The 20,984-nt window shown below is 43.0% G+C and overlaps 1 protein-coding gene across 7 annotated transcripts in view; it reads left to right on the top strand.

Annotated features, from left to right (window-relative positions):
* Nucleotides 1–20,984, top strand: part of ltbp1 (latent transforming growth factor beta binding protein 1) — a 206,642-nt gene that overhangs the window by 98,576 nt on the left and 87,082 nt on the right. For all 7 annotated transcript variants that reach the window (XM_026308759.1, XM_026308755.1, XM_026308760.1 and 4 more), the window contains exons 6-9: nt 2,110–2,316; nt 8,074–8,372; nt 10,599–10,701; nt 13,724–13,783. In XM_026308759.1, the coding sequence (XP_026164544.1) occupies nt 2,110–2,316; nt 8,074–8,372; nt 10,599–10,701; nt 13,724–13,783 (669 nt within the window). The remainder of the gene's footprint in view (nt 1–2,109; nt 2,317–8,073; nt 8,373–10,598; nt 10,702–13,723; nt 13,784–20,984) is intronic.

Below are 20,984 nucleotides of genomic sequence, written 5' to 3'. Positions count from 1 at the left end.
TTGAGGTAACAAATGCATGGACTAGTTTTCTGCATCATTTTGAGAGAGGACATTCCTAATTTTGGCAATATTGCACAAGTGAAAGAAGGCAGGGCTGGGTTTTCACAGTAGTGCTGGAGGCCAGGGCCATCTAAAGTAGCTATAATGTTAGAAAAGCTATTTCTGAGGTTTTTAGGCCCAAATACAATAACTTCTTTTGAAATCTCTGAAATTAATAGGAAATTATTTATGTTCATAGTTACAATTTTTTCATTTTCGAAGCAAGTTCGCTGCCCTTAAAGTTAACTTTTAAGTTTCCATTTATTTCTTTTTTTGTCTTTTTTTTTTCAAATATGCTGCTCTTAGGAGTACAAAACTCTTTTCAGCAAAATGGTTTCCTAACCATCCATCCCCAGCACACAGTATCTGTGTTGTCTAGATTACTCTGACCATAAAAAAGCAGCATTCCCAGCAAACACATTTTCTTTATTTTTACTATCTTTTGTTATTTCAGCATATATGCTGAGCTTTTGGGCAATCACCAGTGAACCAACCAAATTATCAGGAATTTTGCCTATTGCAGCTCTGCTTTACAATGAGACCCAAGAGGGAAGGAAGGAACTTCTCAAGTGCCTTGAGATAATTTGTATTGTGATTTGGCGCTATACAAATAAAATTGAATTGAATTGAATTGAATTAATCTAACAAGTAGCCATTAGACGGAGTTAATTAATTCATTAAGAGAACTTCTTCTGCTATAGGGGCTACTTTATGTGACATGTACTGTGGATAGTAGTGAAATATAAATATCACTATGGCTCTACCTGAATGTTCTTTGCCAGCGGATGTCTAAAAAAATATTAACTACAGTGTGTAACGTTTGCAGAAGCTGTCATTGCATTGGTGTAGCGCCCAGTGCTATCCAGAGTTCACTTACTGGTGTTGCAGAACTGGTGTGGGTCATGCTGGGACCAGGCCTTTGTGACATTAAGGAAACGCTTGCTGGAGAAGAAGTGTTTCCTTAATGTTTTTAACAACAGTTTAGTATTTTTTGGACTTCTCATGTGACTCCTGTGCCTGTATATGCAAAGTTCCTAATTTCATCAGTTTCCAAACTGCAGTTGGCTGTATCTCCCCATATGAGATTAATAAAAGCAACAGCTTACACATTATTACACTATCTCAGTGTTGCCCAATTAATTCAATTAATGAGACAAAGAACTTGTCAGTGCTTTGTCGCCTAACCATTCTCCCTAAAACCACATAAAGCACATTTAAAGTTATAAAAGTAACATCAACTTAACAATAAACTAAGTGCCCTAATTATGCTAAATAATTCTTAACACCTATCCTTATTGTATTTAATCATTTTTAGGCCTAAAATTCAAATAACTGGATTTAAGATGTTTTGAAATTTGTTATAGACCCATGCAAAGCCTTTCTGTGTTTGTGTGAGCAAGCATCAGACTGTAGGTGTAAGACACCAACAGATATGCTACAGATATGCAGCACTATATTTCACGAGGAGGGGGAGTAAGGTTTGCCTACACACTATAACTTGACAGGTCTCCACCCTTATGAAATTCTGCAGCTCCCACACACCGAATGCACCACAGCACAACAGGTATCGGATAGATACAAATAACAAGCCGCAGCACTCTTTCTATCATAGAGGACAGTGTGGTGCTTCTGTAAGAGATACAGTAAATTTACTATTCAGTAGCCAATAATGAATTAATATCCAAAGGTGCAAAGGAGGTGATGATAGTTAGTACCTCAGTACAGTCCATGATGAAGACTTTGAACAAACCCTCTGGGGTCGACGAACGAGCCAGCGCGTTTTGACGCATCTTCTCCTGATAACGCTGAAACAAACTTAATGCGTGTGAACTAAACTTTGACCTATCTCTTGTAAAGTGTGAACTTTCACAGCACTGGCACTGCTAACTAAGTCTATGTTTGTGAGTGGCAAGGTTTAGTGTTTTATGCAGCCCACTCCAGCTATGAAATTTTGAACCCAAATTATTGAGAGATGTGATGTGTCAAAGTGGCAAATTTTTGGTGTTCATGTTTGTTTGTGTATGGTGTTATTAGTACATCACCATCATTTGTTCCCTTTTCTCTTCTCAGTGGTTTGTCACCTGCCATGCATAAATGGTGGCAAGTGCAGCACCAGGGACAAGTGTCAGTGCCCTCCGAATTTCACTGGAAAGTTCTGCCAGATGCCAGTACAGAATGGACACCAGCAGCACCTCCAGGCAGCTGGCAGCTACAGCCAAACTCAGATCCACTCCACACACACACTGCCTCTGACGTACAGCAGCGGACAGAGTACTGGTAAGACTGTGACCATTGGTATGATTAAAGACTAGACTGTAGTGCAGCTCTGCAGGGTGGTCATTGGTAATGTGAAGTGGAGGTAATCTGGGCTAAAATCTGTCCTAAAACCAGTATTAAAACTAAGGTGTTTTCTTTGCTGCAAGTAAAATAACCTGTTTCCTACAGTGTAATGGTCAGTAGACTTATGATCAAACAGGTAAAGCCTCTCATTAAGACTTAAGAGGAACATTTAAAGGTACCAAATCACATGCGGCCTTTCAGTGAATTAATTTTGAGAATTATGCTGAGTCTATTACATCTACTGAAAATCTATTACAATCTTGCAATGTTTTTTGTTTTTAGATGGTTTTGGTGCAGTGTTGAGCATTTAGTATGTTAGTATAAGTATGATTCAATTCAATTTTATTTGTAAAGTGTCAAATCACAACACAAATCATCTCAAGGCACTTTACAAAAACAAAAAAACAAACAAATACCTTATGAGCAAGCACTCGGCGACAGTGGAGAGGGAAAACTCCCTTTAACGGAAGAATAAACCTCCAGTAGAACGGGGCTCAGTTTGGGCAGTCATCTGCCTCAACCGGTTGGGGTGAGGGATAGAGGAGAGAGAAAAGAACAGCAACAATAAACAACAAATAGACACTGCAGGTTGGTGGGGCCAGTAACTGCATGTCACATCTCCAGGACTGGGGACACCTGCAGAAGGTACAGAGAGAGGACAGAGAGAGAGGGAGAGAGAGAGCACAAGGTTTGTGACATTCAATGGTGGAATATACATGTGAGGGTGGAGGAGGGGAAGGGAGGGGAGGGGAGGGTTAGGGTAGGGGAGCTCGGTGCGATAGCTCTGATAGCAGTCACATGCTCCAGTCTCTGTAATAAGATGTTGTGGTCAATAGCTTTTTCTAAGATTTTAGAAATAAATGGTAGGTTGGATATTGGTCTATAATTAGCCAAGACTCCTGGATCAAGACTAGGCTTTTTGAGTAAAGGTTTGATTACTGCAGTCTTAAAGGCCTGTGGTACGTAGCCTGATATTAGAGATAAATTTACTAAGTCTAATAAAGATGAGTTAATTAATGGCAGGGTGTCTTTAAGCAGTCTAGTCGGGATGGGGTCTAAGAGACATGTTGATGATTTAGGTGAAGCAACTACTGATGTAAATTCAGAGAGATCTATGGGAGAGAAGCAGTCTAAACATAACTGAGGTCCTACAGATGATTCAAGAGCTACTGTAGAAGATTCATTTATTGCAGGTATAGGAAGCATCTGCTGAATTTTATCTCTAATAGTTGTGATGTGAAGAAACTCATAAAGTCATCACTGCTGAGAGCTAAGGGAACACTGGGCTCAACAGAGCTGTGATTTTTTGTCAGCCTGGCTACAGTGCTGAAAAGAAACCTGGGAATGTTCTTATTTTCCTCTGTTAGTGATGAATAGTATGCAGTTCTGGCTTTACGGAGAGCTTTTTTATATGTTAATAGACTGTTTTTCCAGGCTAGAAAAATTTCCTCTAAATTTGTGGAACGCCACTTCCTTTCCAGCCTTTGTGATGCCTGCTTTAAGGTACCAATATGTAAATTATACCATGGGGCTAATCTCCTCTGACTCACTAACTTCTTTTTCAGAGGGGCCACAGTATCAAGCGTTTCATGCAGTGAGGCTACAGCACTGTCAACAATATCATCAATTTGGTAGGGAGTAGGATTGAGGCAGCTGCCCTCCACTGTGTTGGCACTTGGCATAGATATAAATAAAGATGGAATCATTTTCTTAAATTTATTAACAGTGTTGTCACATAAAGATCTGCTGTAGTGGAATTTTCTTCCAAATGCTGCATGATCCATCATCTTAAATTCAAAAGTTATTAAAGAATGATCTGAGAAAATAGGATTTTGGGGAAAAACTATTAAATGTTCAATTTCGATGCCATAGGTCAGAACAAGATCAAGGGTGTGATTGAAACAGTGGGTGGGTTTATTAACATTTTGAGTGAAACCAATTGAATCTAATATTGAATTAAATGCAGTGCTGAGACTATTATTTTCAACATCTACATGAATGTTAAAATCTCCCACTATAATGACTTTATCTGAACTGAGCACTAAATCAGATAGGAAGTCTGGAAATTCAGTTAAAAACTCTGAGTAAGGGACAGGTGGACGGTACACAATGACAAGTAGAACTGTTTTTTGTGTTTTCCAGTTTGGATGTGAGAGGCTAAGAGTGAGGCTCTCAAATAAGTTATAACTGTTCTGAGGATGAAAGTTTAATAATAAGTTTGAGTGGAAGATTGCAGCTACTCCTCCACCTCCACCTGCGCTTCGAGGAGCATGACAATTTTTATCATCCTGCTGTAGCCAGGTTTCAGTAAGACAGAGTAAGTCAATTTGTTGATCAGTTATCAAATCATTTACTAACAGAGATTCAGATGAAAGAGACCTAATATATAATAATCCAGATCTGACTGCTCTGTTTTTCTGTTCGATAAGAGGTGTGATCTTAATTTTTATTAGGTTTTTATGAATAACTCCTCTTCTGTTAACTTCTGATTTATTTGATTTATATGTTCGAGGGGCAGACACAATCTCTATGTGGTTTGAAGGGGGTGACAGCTCTAAGGAAACTGCAGAGAGGCGTTTTTGACTGACTCTCTGTGTCCCGGTCCCCATTCTGGATTGTCAACCTTTAGGTTGGCTAATAAACTCAGCCAAATTTCTAGAGATGAGAGCTGCACCATTCAAAGTGGGATGGATGCCGTCCCTCACTACCAGACCGGGTTTTCCCCAGAAAGTGGCCCATTTTTCTATGAAGCTCACATCGTTTGCTGGACCTCACCTAGACAGCCAGTGACAGAACGACAACATGCGGCTAAACATGTCATCGTCATGGTCAGATTGGTCAGATTGGGGACAGTGCTAAGGCTCAATGAGCTGACATCAATTTCTGATGACATCAGCAACTGACAACTGGTTTGGAATTGCCCATATAAGCACTGTCCACATAAAACGGACACACAGTTCAGGTTCAGGTTTATAGTAATTTCCACAGATAGGCATGACATCCATACAGGGAAATGAAATAGTCTTGAAGGACCTAGGAACAGACATTACGGACAAGTGTAAAATGACAATGAATAATCCACAGGGTGTGCTGTTTGTTGATCACTGATGCCATTGTACAATTTTGGCAGTGCCTCAGAAACAAGAGGAATAACTAGCATACACAGCAGCTTAGGAGTGATTCAGTCTGGAGAGTCCACAGTGCAATATACTGTGACAAATACATTCATAAGCCACAATTTCAAAACCACTTCCAGGTGGTGAACAGTCTCGAGGCCACAAGGCCAAACTGTGATGGCTTGGCAACACAAATGGGTGAGAAGATCTCCAAAACAGAAGTGTTCTTAGTATGCAGGTTAGTACCTACAAAAAAGGAAGGACTAACAACTGGTGAATTGGTGGCACGGTCAGGGGTGCCTATGGCTTATTAATATGTGTAAGAAGTAAAGGTTAACTTGTTTGGTCTGATCCCAAGGAGCAACTGTAACACAGATTCCTAAAAATTATAATGTTGGCAATGACAGACATTTTTCAAAACACACAGTACACCACAGCTTGGTGTGTATGGGGCTGAGTAGCTTCAGACTGGTGAGTGATCATGCTGACCTCTGTCTATTGTCAAAAGCACCTACAATGAGTTTCTGAACTAGCCCATGGAGTACTTGAAGAAGGCAGCCAGATCGGACGAATCGTTTACTTCAACATCACAAGGAGAACCAGGTACATGTGCATTGTCTGTAGAAGGGAGGGAAGTACTGGAGATATCTGCTGCTAATGTCTTAGTTTCAGACACCAGAGGACACTTTCACAGGTCCTGCAGAGTTTCAGAGCTGTTTTGACAGCATGAGGGGGGCCTACAAAATATTTGAGTTTTTTTAATGCTGTGGCTGATTGGTTTTGGTTGTTGGTGGGACAAAAACAATCAGATAATAATCACTAGTTTCTGGCTTATGTATGAATTAATCCAAATACAATCTGTAAGCAAAGGGAACCTGCTTCCCAAAACATGATGGCAGCTGGTAGGGAGCAGCCAGAACACATCAAACTATGATGGATCAAAATTAAAGAAGCAGAAGCTAAGTCAGGCTGACTTTTAGTCCCTAGTATGCATCAATTTTCAAAAAAAAAAAAAAACACTGGATACTACAATTCCCTTAATGTACCTCAATACTGTTTTATGTTAAACCCTTCAAACACCTTGACAAACCTCTTGCAAACCTGCCAGCCACAGGCTACGTAGTACTCCTTGTGATCAGTAAAGTAATCTCAATGGAGAAATCAATGGAGTGATTACTGTTTGTAAGGTAACACTCTGGGCCGAAGCTTCCATGATAATTATCACAGTGATAATGCACTGTGATAATCCTGCAACATCTGGACAAACCAGGGACTTATGTAAGGATTCTGTTTGTGGACTTCAGCTCGGCATTCAACACCATCATCCCATCACTCCTCCAGAATAAACTCTCCCAGCTCTCCGTTCCTGACTCTACCTGTCAGTGGATTACAAGCTTCCTGACGGATAGGCAACAGCTAGTGAGGATGGGGAAATTTACTTCTGGCTCCCGCATCACCAGCACCGGCGCCCCCCAGGGGTGTGTTCTCTCCCCATTGCTCTTCTCCCTCTACACAAACGACTGCACCTCCCCTGACCCCTCTGTGAAACTCCTGAAGTTTGCAGATGACACCACTGTCATTGGTCTCATCCAGAACGGTGAAGAGTCTGCATACAGACAGGAGGTGGAGCAGCTCTCTTGCTGGTGCAGTCACAACAACTTGGAGCTAAACACGCTCAAAACAGTGGAGATGGTTGTGGACTTCAGGAGAAATGCCCCCACCCACCCCCCTCTCACCATTATGAACAGCACTGTGGCACTTGTGGAGTCACTCAGGTTCCTGGGCACCACCATCTCTCAGGACCTGAAGTGGAACTTCCACATCGACTCCATCACGAAAAAGGCCCAGCAGAGGTTGTACTTCCTGCGCCAGCTGAAGAAGTTCAACCTTCCACAGACGCTGCTGACCCAGTTCTACTCAGAGGTCATCGAGTCTATCCTGTGCTCCTCCATCACTGTCTGGTTTAGTTCTGCCTCTAAATCAGACATCCGAAGACTTCAGAGGACAGTTCGGACTGCTGAGAAGATCATCGGTGTTACCCTACCCACCCTCCAAGTCCTGTTCACCTCCAGAGTGAGAAAAAGAGCACAGAAAATCACTCTGGACGCCACCCACCCGAGCCACCACCTCTTCCAGCTCTTATCCTCTGGCCGGCGCTTCAGAGCTCCAAATATTAAGACAGCCCGGCACAAAGGAAGCTTCTTCCCTCAGGCCATCCAACTCTTAAACTCGTAGCTCTCCACCATTCCCTTCCACCACCTGCACTATGACACTGGCACCTTTTTGCTCTTTGCACACCAATTAGTTCCCCCTTTCATCCTGTTTTTCAGGTTATCTGTGCATTTTTCTTTTAGTTTTTTGTAGCATTTCTGTAGCATTTATGTTTACTGTTTGACCCTTTGTAGCATTTGTATTTATGTCTGTTTGCACTGGAGCACCCCCCCTGTACCTAAACAAATTCCTTGTGTGTGTGTGTGTGTGCACACTCACTTGGCAATAAAGTTCATTCTGATTCTGATTCTGATTCTGATTCTGATTCTGATAATTGTATTGCTCATGTTTTCTTCTGTGTCTGCAGTGCTGAGTCCCAGCATTGTCAATATCCACATCAAACATCCTCCTGAGGCGACTGTCCAGGTCCACCAGGTGTCTCAGCTGGACGACTACCACAATGCACACCAGATGAAGGGTTCCCAGTCAGGCTCCTCTTCATCTACCAGTTACACCTACCACCACACCGAGAGCAGCCAAAAGATTCAGCAGCATGGCTACAACTTTGTCTATCCCAGCCAACATGGCTACCAGGTTTCTCAGTTCCAGCCTGTCACCTCCAAGAACACTCTGGGCCGATGCTTCCAGGAGACTGCAGGCAGTCAGGTACAATTTCATATATTTCTACTGTATGTCAGTACAGGACACCATCTGATAAAATGATTCATGGTTTCCAAATCTGTAACTTGTAATGAATAAAATACTGATTAAAATTAGACTTTTGTCTAATGAAATTAAACAAGATAATAGCTGTTTAAATTATTATTTTTAGCAAATGAATAATCCATAATGTGAAAAAAGGTAATATTTGCCATCAAACACCATATTGAAGGATGGAAGCAATTCATTATGTCTAAAAATACAAGGATTGATGTACTGTAATATTTAATATATTCTTACATAAGGCAATACAGTGGATAAGCATTGTTGCTCACAGCACATATGTTCTTAGATATGACATGGATGGATATACCATACATTTAAATAAGATAAAATGGAGTAAGCTGAATCCAGAGGTTATATTTAATTTACTCCTCTGCATTTGCTTTCGTACTCACCTTATTTGCAGATGTGTTCTTTGACCCAGTGAATATGTGACACATTTAATTCATGCTATTGTTTGTTCCTTAAATTCACCCCTCTAACCCCTCTTTGGAGTATTTCTCTTTTCACTGTTTCCAAATGTATTCCAGAATAAAATGAATTTTTATCATCTGCAAGAATTTAACACAATTTGGCAATTTGGATCTACCTCACAAGTTTGTGAGGTACAAGTTTGTGAGGTAGATCTGCCTTTAGGCTACCTTTTCTTTGCTTCCTGGTGTCTTGTTTGAGGTCAACCACTGATCATGGCACTGATCACCAGTCAGTGCATATACACTCACCAGCCACTTTATTAGGTACACTCTAGTAGTACCAAGTTGGACCCCTGTTTGACTTCAGAACTGCTTTAATTCTTTGGGGCATAGATTCAACAAGGTGTTGAAAACATTCATCAGAGATTTTGGTTCATATTGACATGACAGCATCACACAGTTGCTGCAGATTTGTCAGCTGCACATCCATGATCTAGAGGTTGAGTCATGGCAACTGGACTTTCAGTTCTTTAAGGCTGAAACGTTTCACCACCCATCCAAGTGGCTTCATCAGTCTGAGAAAGGCTGGACTGGAACCTCCAAACCATCCATGATGTGAATCTCTTCCGTTCCGCCACATCCCAAAGATGCTCTATTGGATTGAGATCTGGATGCCACTGGAGTGCAGTGAACTCACTGTCATGATGAAGAAACCAGTTGGAGATGATTTGAGCTTTGTGACATGGTGCATTATCCTGCTTAAAGTAGCCATCAGAAGATGAGTACATTGTGGTCATAAAGGGATGGACATGGTCAGCAACGATACTCAGGTAGGCTGTGGTGTTTAAACAATGCTCAATTGGTATTAAGAGGCCCAAGGTGTGCCAAGAAAATACCCATTACACCATTACACCACCACCACCAGCCTGAAACTTTGATTCAAGGCAGGATGGATCCATGCTTTCATGTTTACGCCAAATTCTGACCCTACTATCTGAATGTCTCAGCTGAAATCAAGACTCATCAAACCAGGCAACGCTTTTTCAAACTTCTATTGTCCAATTTTGGTGAGCCTCTGTGAACTGTATACTCCGTTTCCTGTTCTGCTGACAGGAGTGGCACCCAGTGTTGGTCTTCTGCTGCTGTAGCCCATCTGCTTCAAGGTTCGACGTGTTGTGTGTTCAGAGATGGTATTCTGCATAACTTGATTGTAATGAGTGGTTATTAGAGTTACTGTTGGCTTTCTATCATCTCAAATCACTCTGCCCATTCTCTTCTGACCTCTCACATCAACAAGGTATTTTTGCCCACACAACTGACACTACTGGATATTTTCTCTTTTTTGAACCATTCACTGTAAACCCTAGAAATGGATGTGCGTGAAAATCACAGTTTTTTTAAGTCTCTAAAATACTCAGACCAGCCCATCAAAGTCACTTAAATCCCCTTTCTTCCCTATTCTAATGCTCGGTTTGAACTTCAGAAAGCCATCTTGACCATGTCTACATGCCTAAATGCTTTGAGGTGATTAGCTATATTTGTGCTATTGAATAGGTGTACTTAATAGTGCCTGGTGAGTGTACTTGCTTGATACAAAGCAACATATCTGTCAGTGAGGAAGTGATGACTTGATTTGTGTTTTGATTGACACCTGGGGATCAAATATACAGACAAAAAAATCGGAAAACAGAGACAACATATATTTTCATTCAAATAAAATAATGATCTCCCCCATTTGTGTCTGTACATGTAACAGTGTGGGAAGGCTCTGCCAGGTCTCACTAAGCAGGAGCAGTGCTGTGGAACCATTGGGACATCCTGGGGTTTCCACAAATGCCAGAAGTGTCCAGCCAAACCATGTAAGTGCAGCTGTTTTTCTCAGATGTTGTCCAGGCTTTTTGGACACTTGCTTATTTTTTTCTTTTAAAAACCTCTGCATAGAGCTAAACATTTGCAGCATTTTGTGTAAATTGTCCTAAATACATACTTCAGCATCTTGGTAGTTTTGTTAAATGAACAAGCTTCTAAATGTCACTGTTTTTCATTGTCAGTCAATGTCCACATATTCAATCACTTATTAACAAATAATATTAGAAGCCTGGGCTGAATAGCGTTTTTACTATATTACTCTGTGCTACTCACATTATTGCAGAGCATGTTTTCCAGGGAACGTCTGCTGCTGTAAGGTATAACAAATGTCTGGAAATGTCCAACTAACTTAGCACAAGTTTGTAAAGTAAGAAAAACAAATCTGAGGCCATAGATTTAGAAAGAAGTCAGCTTACCAGACCTTTGTAGCCTCCTCACGGCTTGAGGCAAGAGGCTCCAGACTTGACTGGCCACTACTACAGAACTCACCGCAATCTTTAACACAGCTGTTGGTTGATTTACATTGTGGAGTTGTTTGTTTACAAGGACACACTAAAAGAGACCTTTATAGGCTGAGTTGGGTGCATTGTTAAGCTTTGTGTTTTTTATTTGAGTCACAGATTGTGTGTTTAATATTATTTAGAAAAATGGTTTGAAACTCCAGAAAGATATTAGGTGCCTGTTGTGCCAAAAATGTAAGACCAGACAGAATACAATTTACAGGAGGTCAAACTTAATAGGCAAACAACAGAAACATGAGCAGTACGCCTGGACGGGTCGATTTGATCGACCAAGACTGTAGGTTTCCTGAGGGTTTTATAACCACTGAGCAATTGAGTTACACAACATGTAAATCATGCATATGCAGGAAAATGGTCATCAATGTAATTGGCAAGTTTGTGTGACTAGCTGTGTTAATTAAATGGTTAAATACAACAAAGGTGGAATTTATGTTTAAGCTGTTGATTTAGATTGTACAGGTGTTAAATGTGACAACTGACAAGTTCACTAATTTACTCTATAAACTCGAGTACCACATTAAAAATATGCCATTATAAGTTCCAGTGTTTTAAAATGTTAATGTAAATAAGTGCCACTTAAAATCTAAATCCTGAAAATCTTCTTGTTTATTCCTGTGTAAGTGGTCTGAAAGCTGGTTAGCAACAGCTTTTTCTAGGAATTATAATTATATAATATAATAATAATTATAATATAATATAATAATATAATATAATATATAATTATATAATTAGTCAGGACTCCTGGATCAAGACTAGGCTTTTTGAGTAAGGGTTTGATTACTGCAGACTTAAAAGCCTGTGAGACGTAGCCCAATACTAGAGATAAATTTACTAAGTCTAATAAAGATGAGTTAATTAATGGCAGGGTGTCTTTAAGCAGTCTAGTTGGGATGGGGTCTAAGAGACACGTTGATAATTTCGATGAAGCAACTACTGATGTAAATTCAGAGAGATCTATGGGAGAGAAGCAGTCTAAACATAACTGAGGTCTTACAGATGATTCAAGAGCTACTGTAGTAGAAGATTCATTTATTGCAGGTATAGGAAGCATCTGCTGAATTTTATCTCTAATAGTTGTGATTTTATTTGTAAAGAAACTCATAAATTCATCACTGCTGAGAGCTAAGGGAACACTGGGCTCAACAGAGCTGTGATTTTTTGTCAGCCTGGCTACAGTGCTGAAAAGAAACCTGGGAATGTTCTTATTTTCCTCTGTTAGTGATGAATAGTATGCAGTTCTGGCTTTACGGAGAGCTTTTTTATATGTTAATAGACTGTTTTTCCAGGCTAGAAAAATTTCCTCTAAATTTGTGGAACGCCACTTCCTTTCCAGCCTTTGTGATGCCTGCTTTAAGGTACCAATATGTAAATTATACCATGGGGCTAATCTCCTCTGACTCACTAACTTCTTTTTCAGAGGGGCCACAGTATCAAGCATTTTAAGTTCAAGAGTAAATTATGCCTTGCTTTATACCTTACTTGTAGAGTTTTAATTTTAACTTGATCTTCGATTTTTATTGTTTGTGATTTTAAAAACAGTAGGTTTGTGTGGTCCCTAAATCCTGCTTTATGTACAGTCCTTATTGCTTTTTTCTGTAGTGTATACAACTAATATCATCAGTGCATCAGGGTGATACTACTTCCTTTTTATGAAAATAATGAATCTGCACTAGGAGACAGAATACTGTTGGGATCTGAAAAAGAAATAAAGCAATGCAAACCAGATAATGTATAAATATGAAATATTTTAAAGTATTTCATTAGACAGGCTTATACAGGGAGCACATATGAAAGACTGATTTCTCAAAATAAGTGAGTGGTGCAGTGCTTAGCACTGTTGCCTTACAGGTTCTGGATTCAAATCCTGTTGAACCTGGGGTTTTTCTGTGTGCAGTTTGCATGTGTTTTATCCGAATATTCAGGTTTCATCCCAGAATGTCAAAATTGGTGACTAAATTGCCGATAGGAGCGTATGAATGTTCATCTCCCTGTTACCAGCCCTGTGTCAGACTGGCAGTCTGTCCAGGGTGTACCCTGCCTGTCTCCCGAAGTCAGCTGTGTTCGGCTCAAGCCTCCCTGCAACGCTGGATAGCAGAAATAAGCTGAAGATGATGGATGATTTGATAAGTTATTTTCACAGAATGAATACTTAAATTTAAATGTATCAGAAAATAAAGCTGGACAGTAAACCACTGATTCAAAAGAACTGTTGTAAATACCTGGTTAGTTATGGATTTTTACATTTTGATCTGCTTTGTTGATCAGTTGTATGACAAGAATACCAAATCTGAATATTTCAGAAAAAATAAAACCACAGAATTATCACAGTTGACCACATGAAGATGATAAAAATAATTGCTAAATCAAAGCTGAAAGCTAAAAAAAATGTTTGCCGTCTATTTTATTTTTTTATTTATTATTCATTGAATGTCTGAATGAAATGACTAATGTGCTTGCCCTTTTCCTTTGTTCCAAATTCTCCTTTCAATAGTTATTCCTCTGATAGATTGTCCCCAGGGCTACAAGAGAATCAACAGTTCTCATTGCCAAGGTAAGAGCCTTTTCTTTTTTTTTAGCCATACGACATATGGTACAGACATGGATGGTCCCTAGAGGATTATCCCTAATGACAATGAAAAATACTTTTATCAAACTCCAGTTTGTCCAGTTCTTTGGTGGCAAGAAAAAGTATGTGAACCCCTTGGTGGTTTAACCAGCTATTAACTGCAAGAGTTATTGGGTATGTTCAATAAAGACATCAGAAGGGGACTTCCTGTATGGCAGTGCACTAGGTGGTGCACTTCCCTCCTCAGTAAAGGCATGCCAAGAAAACGAAAGTTACGTATGTAACTGTGGTTCTATGAATCCTGAATGACCGCCAGAGGGCGGTGCTTCAAGCACTGAATGTTCCCTTTGCGCATGCGCAGTTCGAGTACTTATACCACCAAAGTCCCGTGTTACCCTGGATGACCCCCGGAGGTGATATATTCCGGCGTCATCCAAGGCTCTCTTCCTACAGATTCTTCTCGCGGGAACGCAAGGATTCTGAGGGACAAGAGAGCTCTGGCGGTCATTCAGGAGTCATAGAACCGCAGTTACATACGTAACTTTCGTTCTATTTCATCCTTTCTGACCGCCAGAGGGCGGTGCTGCAAGCACTGAATGACGTATACCAGCGAAGTCACGAAAAATCCTGAGCATCCCCCTCACGGAGAAGACCCCCAGGCCTCTGTCCGGAGGACCACATCCAGCGGCTGAGGAGTTACTACATTCAGCCTATAGAACCTGGAAAAAGTGGTGGGTGATGTCCATGAAGCCGCAGCACATATATCAGCCAAGGGTACTCCTCTCAAGGCCGCCCATGATGTTGCGACACCTCTAGTGGAGTGACCCTTCACGCCCTGCGGCAGGGTGCGATTGTCTGCCCTGTAAGCATGCGAGATGACCTCGACAATCCAGTGGGAGAGGCGCTGCTTAGAGAGAGCGCGACCCCTCTTAGGTCCCCCATAGCACAGGAACAGCTGGTCAGATGTTCGTATCGCCGCTGTAGCTGCCATGTATGCCCGCAGTGCGCGTACCAGGCACAGTAATCTCAGCCTGTCCCCCCCTGATTTCGGTGGGGGGTCAAACCGTGCAAGCCGTATGGGTTGATTGCGGTGCGAACCAGACAGCACCTTTGGAAGGAAGGCTGTGTTTGGCCACACCGTAACGCTCCATCTCAGGCATGTGTCACTGACCGACAGGGCATGCAGCTCGCTGACGCGTTTTGCAGAGGTAATGGCCAGCAAAAACGCAGTTTTACGCGATACCCACTTCAGTTCTGCCTGTAACAATGGCTCGAAAGGGGGCCTGCACATGGCCTCCAGTACCAGCAGCAGGTCCCGTGCCGGTGCACGTGGGCGTGTCGGAGGGCACAAGCGCCGGGCGCCCTTCAGAAAAAGAGATACCAGGCTGTGACGTCCCACTGTATTGTGGCCCACCCAAACATGGTGACATGATATCGCCGCCACATAAACTTTCAGGGTAGAGGGGGAACGGCCCCTCTCCAGGAGGGATTGAAGGAAATCCAGGATCGTGGCCCCTGGGCAAGATACCGGATCCTCCGCACGCTCAACACACCACTGTGCGAACAGCTTCCACCTGTTCTCATACTGCTGGCGAGTGGACAGTGCCCTCGCGTTCAGGATGGTCTGCCAGACAGGGTCCGAGAGAATTGTCCGCTGCAGTTCGGACCCTCCAGCGACCAAACCCACAGCTGGAGACGTCGAGGATTGGGGTGCCAGATCCTCCCTCCCAGCTGGGACAGAAGGTCTTCCCTCTGCGGAAGGCACCATGGCCTGCCACGACAGAGCTCGCGCAGCAGTGGGAACCATGGCCGCGCTGGCCAGAAGGGGGCCACCAATAGCAGTCTGTGACCCTCCCGAAGAACCAAAAGGTCCCAGGATGCCTTCCTGGTCCCCCCTTGATGATTGACGTGATAGATGGTCGAAGTATTGTCTGACCGTATAAGCACGTCTTCCCCTTAGACATGGCAAAAAGTACTCGAGGGCTCGATGCACCGCCCGCAGTTCCAACACATTGATGTGGTCAGTGCGTTCCCTGACAGGTCACAGCCCCTGTGCCGTCCTGTGTTGCCACACTGCTCCCCATCCTGTGGGGCAAGCGTCCGTAGAGACAACTTCTCTCCGTGACACTACAATGCCCATGGGGACCCCCCTGGACATGTAGGCCCTGCTCCGCCAAGGAGCTAGGGCACGAAGGCACCGCCCTGATACCTGGAGCCTCTGATGCCTGTGACGCTCGGCATCCAGGTGGAAGCCGTTCAGCCATCTCTGAAGGGGGCGTATGTACAGCAAGCCCAGAGGAACAACCTGCGAGACCAAGGTTAGCTTGCCCAGAAGAAAGAAGAGAAACACGATGTAGGGCAGTGACCTGCCCCGCCTGAAGCGGCGGAGCAGGCGAAGAATGTCGCCCACCCGAGTCGGAGTTGGGCGAGCCATCATGGAGACCGTGTCCAAGGACATCCCGATGAAGGTCACCGACTGAGAGGGGATCAGACAGCTCTTGTCCAGATTGACCCGGAAGCCTAACTTGGCCATGTGGGACAACAGACGAGCCGTGTCCCGAGTAGCCTGAGCCTGGGATTTGGCGCAGACCAGCCAATCGTCCAGGTATGGTAACAGCCTGACCCCCAGGGCTTGCAAGGGAGCAAGAGCCGCTTTCACACACCGAGTGAACACCCGTGGTAAAAGCGACAGTCCGAATGGAAGCGCCCGTAATTGCCAGTGGCGTCCCCGGTATGCGAAGCGGAGAAACCTCCTGTGCAGTGGTGAGATAGGGACGTGGAGGTAAGCGTCCCTGAGGTCTATAGCGGTGAACCAGTCCCCGCTGGCGACGGTCTGCAATACCTCTGTCACGGTCAGCATATGAAACGGCAAAACTTTCAGAGCCGTCGTAAGTCCTTTTTGGAATGAGAAAATATGCGGAATAGAACCCTCTGAGCTGTAACAGAGGGTCTACTACCTCGATCGCCCATTTGGCGAGGAGGGCAGAAAGCTCCTGGCTCGAAACAGGGGGCCGGCGTCGGAACTGCAACTTGTACCCATGAGTCAATTCAATTCAATTCAATTCAATTTTTATTTGTATAGCGCCAAATCACAATACAAATCATCTCAAGGCACTTTACAAAAACTAAAACTAAAAACCCAACAATTCCCTTATGAGCAAGCACTTGGCGACAGTGGAGAGGAAAAAAACTCCCGTTAAAGGGACGTTTTTCAGTTTGGGCGGCCATCTGCCTCGACCGGTTGGGGTGAGTGGATAGAGCAGAGAGAAAAGAACAGCAACAATAAACAACAAATAGACACTGCAAGTTGGTGGGGCCAGTAACTGCACATCAGCGATAAACAGCTCCAGGACCAGGGACACCTGCAGAAGGTACAGAGAGAGAGAGAGAGAGAGAGAGGGAGGGAGAGAGCACAAACTAGGGTAGAGAGAGAGCACAAGGTTAGTAACATTCAATGGTGGAATATACATGAGGTGGGAGGGGGGGGGGGGGGGGGGGGGGTAGGGTAGGGGAGCTCAGTGCACCGATGGTCCTCGGGCAGTCTAGGCCTATAGCAGCATAACTAACTAAGGGATGGTTCAGGGTTGCCTGAAGCCAGCCCTAACTATATGCTTTGTCAAAGAGGAAGGTTTTAAGTCTAGCCTTAAAAGTACAGAGAGTGTCTGCCTCCTGAACCCAGGCTGAGAGCTGGTTCCACAGGAGAGGAGCTTGATAGCTAAAGGCTCTGCCTCCCATTCTGCTTTTGAGAACTCTGGGAACCACAAGTAGGCCTGCACTCTGAGAGCGAAGTGGTCTATTGGGATAACATGGTACTATGAGGTCTTTAAGGTATGAAGGAGCTTGATTATGAAGGGATTTGTATGTGAGAAGAAGGATTTTAAATTCTATTCTATATTTTACAGGGAGCCAATGAAGAGAAGCCAATATAGGAGAAATATGATCTCTCTTGCTAGTTCCTGTCAGGACTCTGGCTGCGGCATTCTGGATTAATTGGAGGCTTTTTATTAAGATATTAGGACATCCAGATAGTAATGAGTTACAGTAATCTAGCCTTGAGGAAACAAACGCATGGACTAGTTTTTCTGCATCATTTTGAGACAGGATGTTCCTAATTTTGGAAATGTTGCGCAGGTGAAAGAATGCAGTTCTAGAAATTTGTTTTATGTGTGAGTTAAAGGACATGTCCTGGTCAAAAATAACTCCAAGGTTTTTTACAGTAGTGCTGGAGGCCAGGGCTATGCCATCTAGAGTAGCTATAATTTTAGAAAAGTTATTTCTGAGATTTTTAGGCCCAAATATAATGACTTCTGTTTTCTCCGAGTTTAAAAGTAAAAAGTTACTGGTCATCCAAGCCTTTATGTCAGTTAGACAGGCTTGAAGTCTGGTTAACTGGTTTGTGTTAACAGGTTTAATAGATAGATATAACTGAGTGTCATCCGCATAGCAGTGGTAATTAATAGAGTGCTTCCTAATGATATATCCTAAAGGAAGCATGTACAGGGTGAACAGAATCGGTCCTAGCACAGAACCTTGTGGAACTCCATAACTAACTTTTGTTCGTGTGGAAGGTTCATCATGGACATGAACAAACTGGAATCTGTCCGATAAATAGGATTGGAACCACTTTAACGCTGTTCCTCTGATACCAATCACATGCTCCAGTCTCTGTAATAAGATGTTGTGGTCAATGGTGTCGAATGCTGCACTAAGGTCTAGGAGGACAAGTATCGAAACAAGTCCATTATCTGAGGCTAAGAGAAGATCGTTGGTAACTTTCAACAGTGCTGTTTCTGTACTATGATTTGCTCTAAATCCTGATTGGAAATCTTCAAATAGTTCATTCCTGTGTAAGTGGTCTGATAGCTGCTTAGCAACAGCTTTTTCTAGGATTTTAGAAATAAATGGCAGGTTGGATATTGGTCTATAATTAGCCAAGACACCTGGATCAAGACTAGGCTTTTTGAGTAAAGGTTTGATTACTGCAGTCTTAAAGGCCTGTGGTACGTAGCCTGATACTAGAGATAAATTTACCAAGTCCAATAAAGATGAGTTAATTAATGGCAGGGTGCCTTTAAGCAGTCTAGTCGGGATGGGGTCCAAGAGACACGTTGATGATTTCGATGAAGCAACTACTGATGATGATTCAAGAGCTACTGTAGTAAAAGATTCATTTATTGCAGGTATAGGAAGCATCTGCTGAATTTTCTCTCTAATAGTTGTGATTTTATTTGTAAAGAAACTCATAAATTCATCACTGCTGAGAGCTTGTTCTTATTTTCCTCTATTAGTGATGAATAGTATGCAGTTCTGGCTTTACGGAGAGCTTTTTTATATGTTAGTAGACTGTTTTTCCAGGCTAGAAAAATTTCCTCTAAGTTTGTGGAACGCCACTTCCTTTCCAGCCTTCGTGATGCCTGCTTTAAGGTACGAACATGTAAATTATACCATGGGGCTAGTCTTCTCTGAATCACTAACTTCTTTTTCAGAGGGGCTACAGAATCAAGCGTTTCACGCAGAGGTTACAGCGCTGTCAACAACATGATCAATTTGGTAGGGAGTAGGATTAAGGCAGCTGCCCTCCACTATGTTTATACTTGGCATAGATGCAAATAAAGATGGAATCATTTTCTTAAATTTATTAACAGCGTTGTCGGATAAACATCTGCTGTAGTGGAATTTTCTTCCAGACGCTGCATGATCCATCATTTTAAATTCGAAAGTTATTAAAGAATGATCTGACAAAACAGGATTTGGGGGAAAAATTATTAGATGTTCAATTTCGATGCCATAGGTCAGAACAAGATCAAGGGTGTGATTAAAACAGTGGGTGGGTTTATTAACGTTTTGAATGAAACCAATTGAATCTAATATAGAATTAAATGCAATGCTGAGGCTGTTATTTTCAACATCTACATGAATGTTAAAATCTCCCACTATGACTTTATCTGATCGAAGCACTAAATCAGACAGGAAGTCAGGGAATTCAGTTAAAAACTCTGAGTAAGGAACAGGTGGACGGTACAAAATGACAAGTAGAACTGGTTTTTGTGTTTTCCAGTTTGTATGTGAGAGACTAAGAGTGAGGCTCTCAAATGAGTTATAATTGTTCTGAGGATGAAAGTTTAATAATAAGTTTGACTGGAAGATTGCAGCTACTCCTCCACCTCGACCTGTGCTTCGAGGAACATGATAATTTTTATGACTGAGGGGGGTTGATTCATTCAGACTGACATATTCATCCTGCTGTAACCAGGTTTCAGTAAGATAAAGTAGGTCAATTTGGTGATCAGTTATCAAATCATTTACTAACAGAGATTTAGAAGAAAGGGACCTAATATTTAATAATCCACATTTGACAGTTCTTTTTTTCTGTTCAATAAGAGGAGTGGTCTTAATTTTTATTAAGTTTTTATGAATAACTCCTCTTCTGTTAACTTCTGATTTGTTTGATTTATATGTTCGAGGGGCAGACACAGTCTCTATGTGGTTTGAAGGGGGCGGCGGCTCTAAGGAAACTGCAGAGAAGCGTTTTAGACTGAGTCTCTGCATCCCGGTCCCCACCCTGGATTGTCAGGCTTTAGGTCGGCTAAGAAACTCGGCCAAATTCCTAGAGATGAGAGCTGCACCATTCAAAGTGGGATGGATGCCATGGGATGGATGGATGCCATGTCAAGGTGGCAACCACCCATGGGTCCGAAGTGAGAGCAGCCCCACAGCTGAGGTGCTGTGTGGTGAAGCTCCCGACCGCCGGCCCGCACGTTTCATCCCCTGCCCCCACGGCCCTTAGCGGTAAATGGGGGGGGGGGGGGGGGGGAGGGGACGCTGGGCCCAAGGCTGTTCCAGCGAAGGACAGGCTTGATCTTGAAAGCCCCCGCCCACCCTCAGCGCCCGCTGGTGCTGGTAAGGACCAGTAGCAGGGCGGGTTCTATGCGGCAGCCGGTCCCTCGGGGATGTAGCCTGAACTCCGAACGTGGGCGGAGGAGCCATGGGTCTGCTGAGGCTCGACAGCTGCTGTCTGGTCTCCTGAGCCCGAATGGTACGCTCCAGCGCTGCCGATGCCGCTGCACCAAACAAGTGTCCCGGCTCCACCGGGACACTACGGAGGACTTTGCGGCACTGCTCAGTCAGTGCTGACTGTGCCAGCTACCTTTTTATTATATTATTGTGTTATTAGGAAGCCAGCTAC

Source organism: Mastacembelus armatus, chromosome 15, assembly GCF_900324485.2.
Source record: "Mastacembelus armatus chromosome 15, fMasArm1.2, whole genome shotgun sequence".
Lineage (NCBI taxonomy): Eukaryota > Metazoa > Chordata > Actinopteri > Synbranchiformes > Mastacembelidae > Mastacembelus > Mastacembelus armatus.
This window is presented reverse-complemented; position numbering and strand designations above follow the sequence as displayed.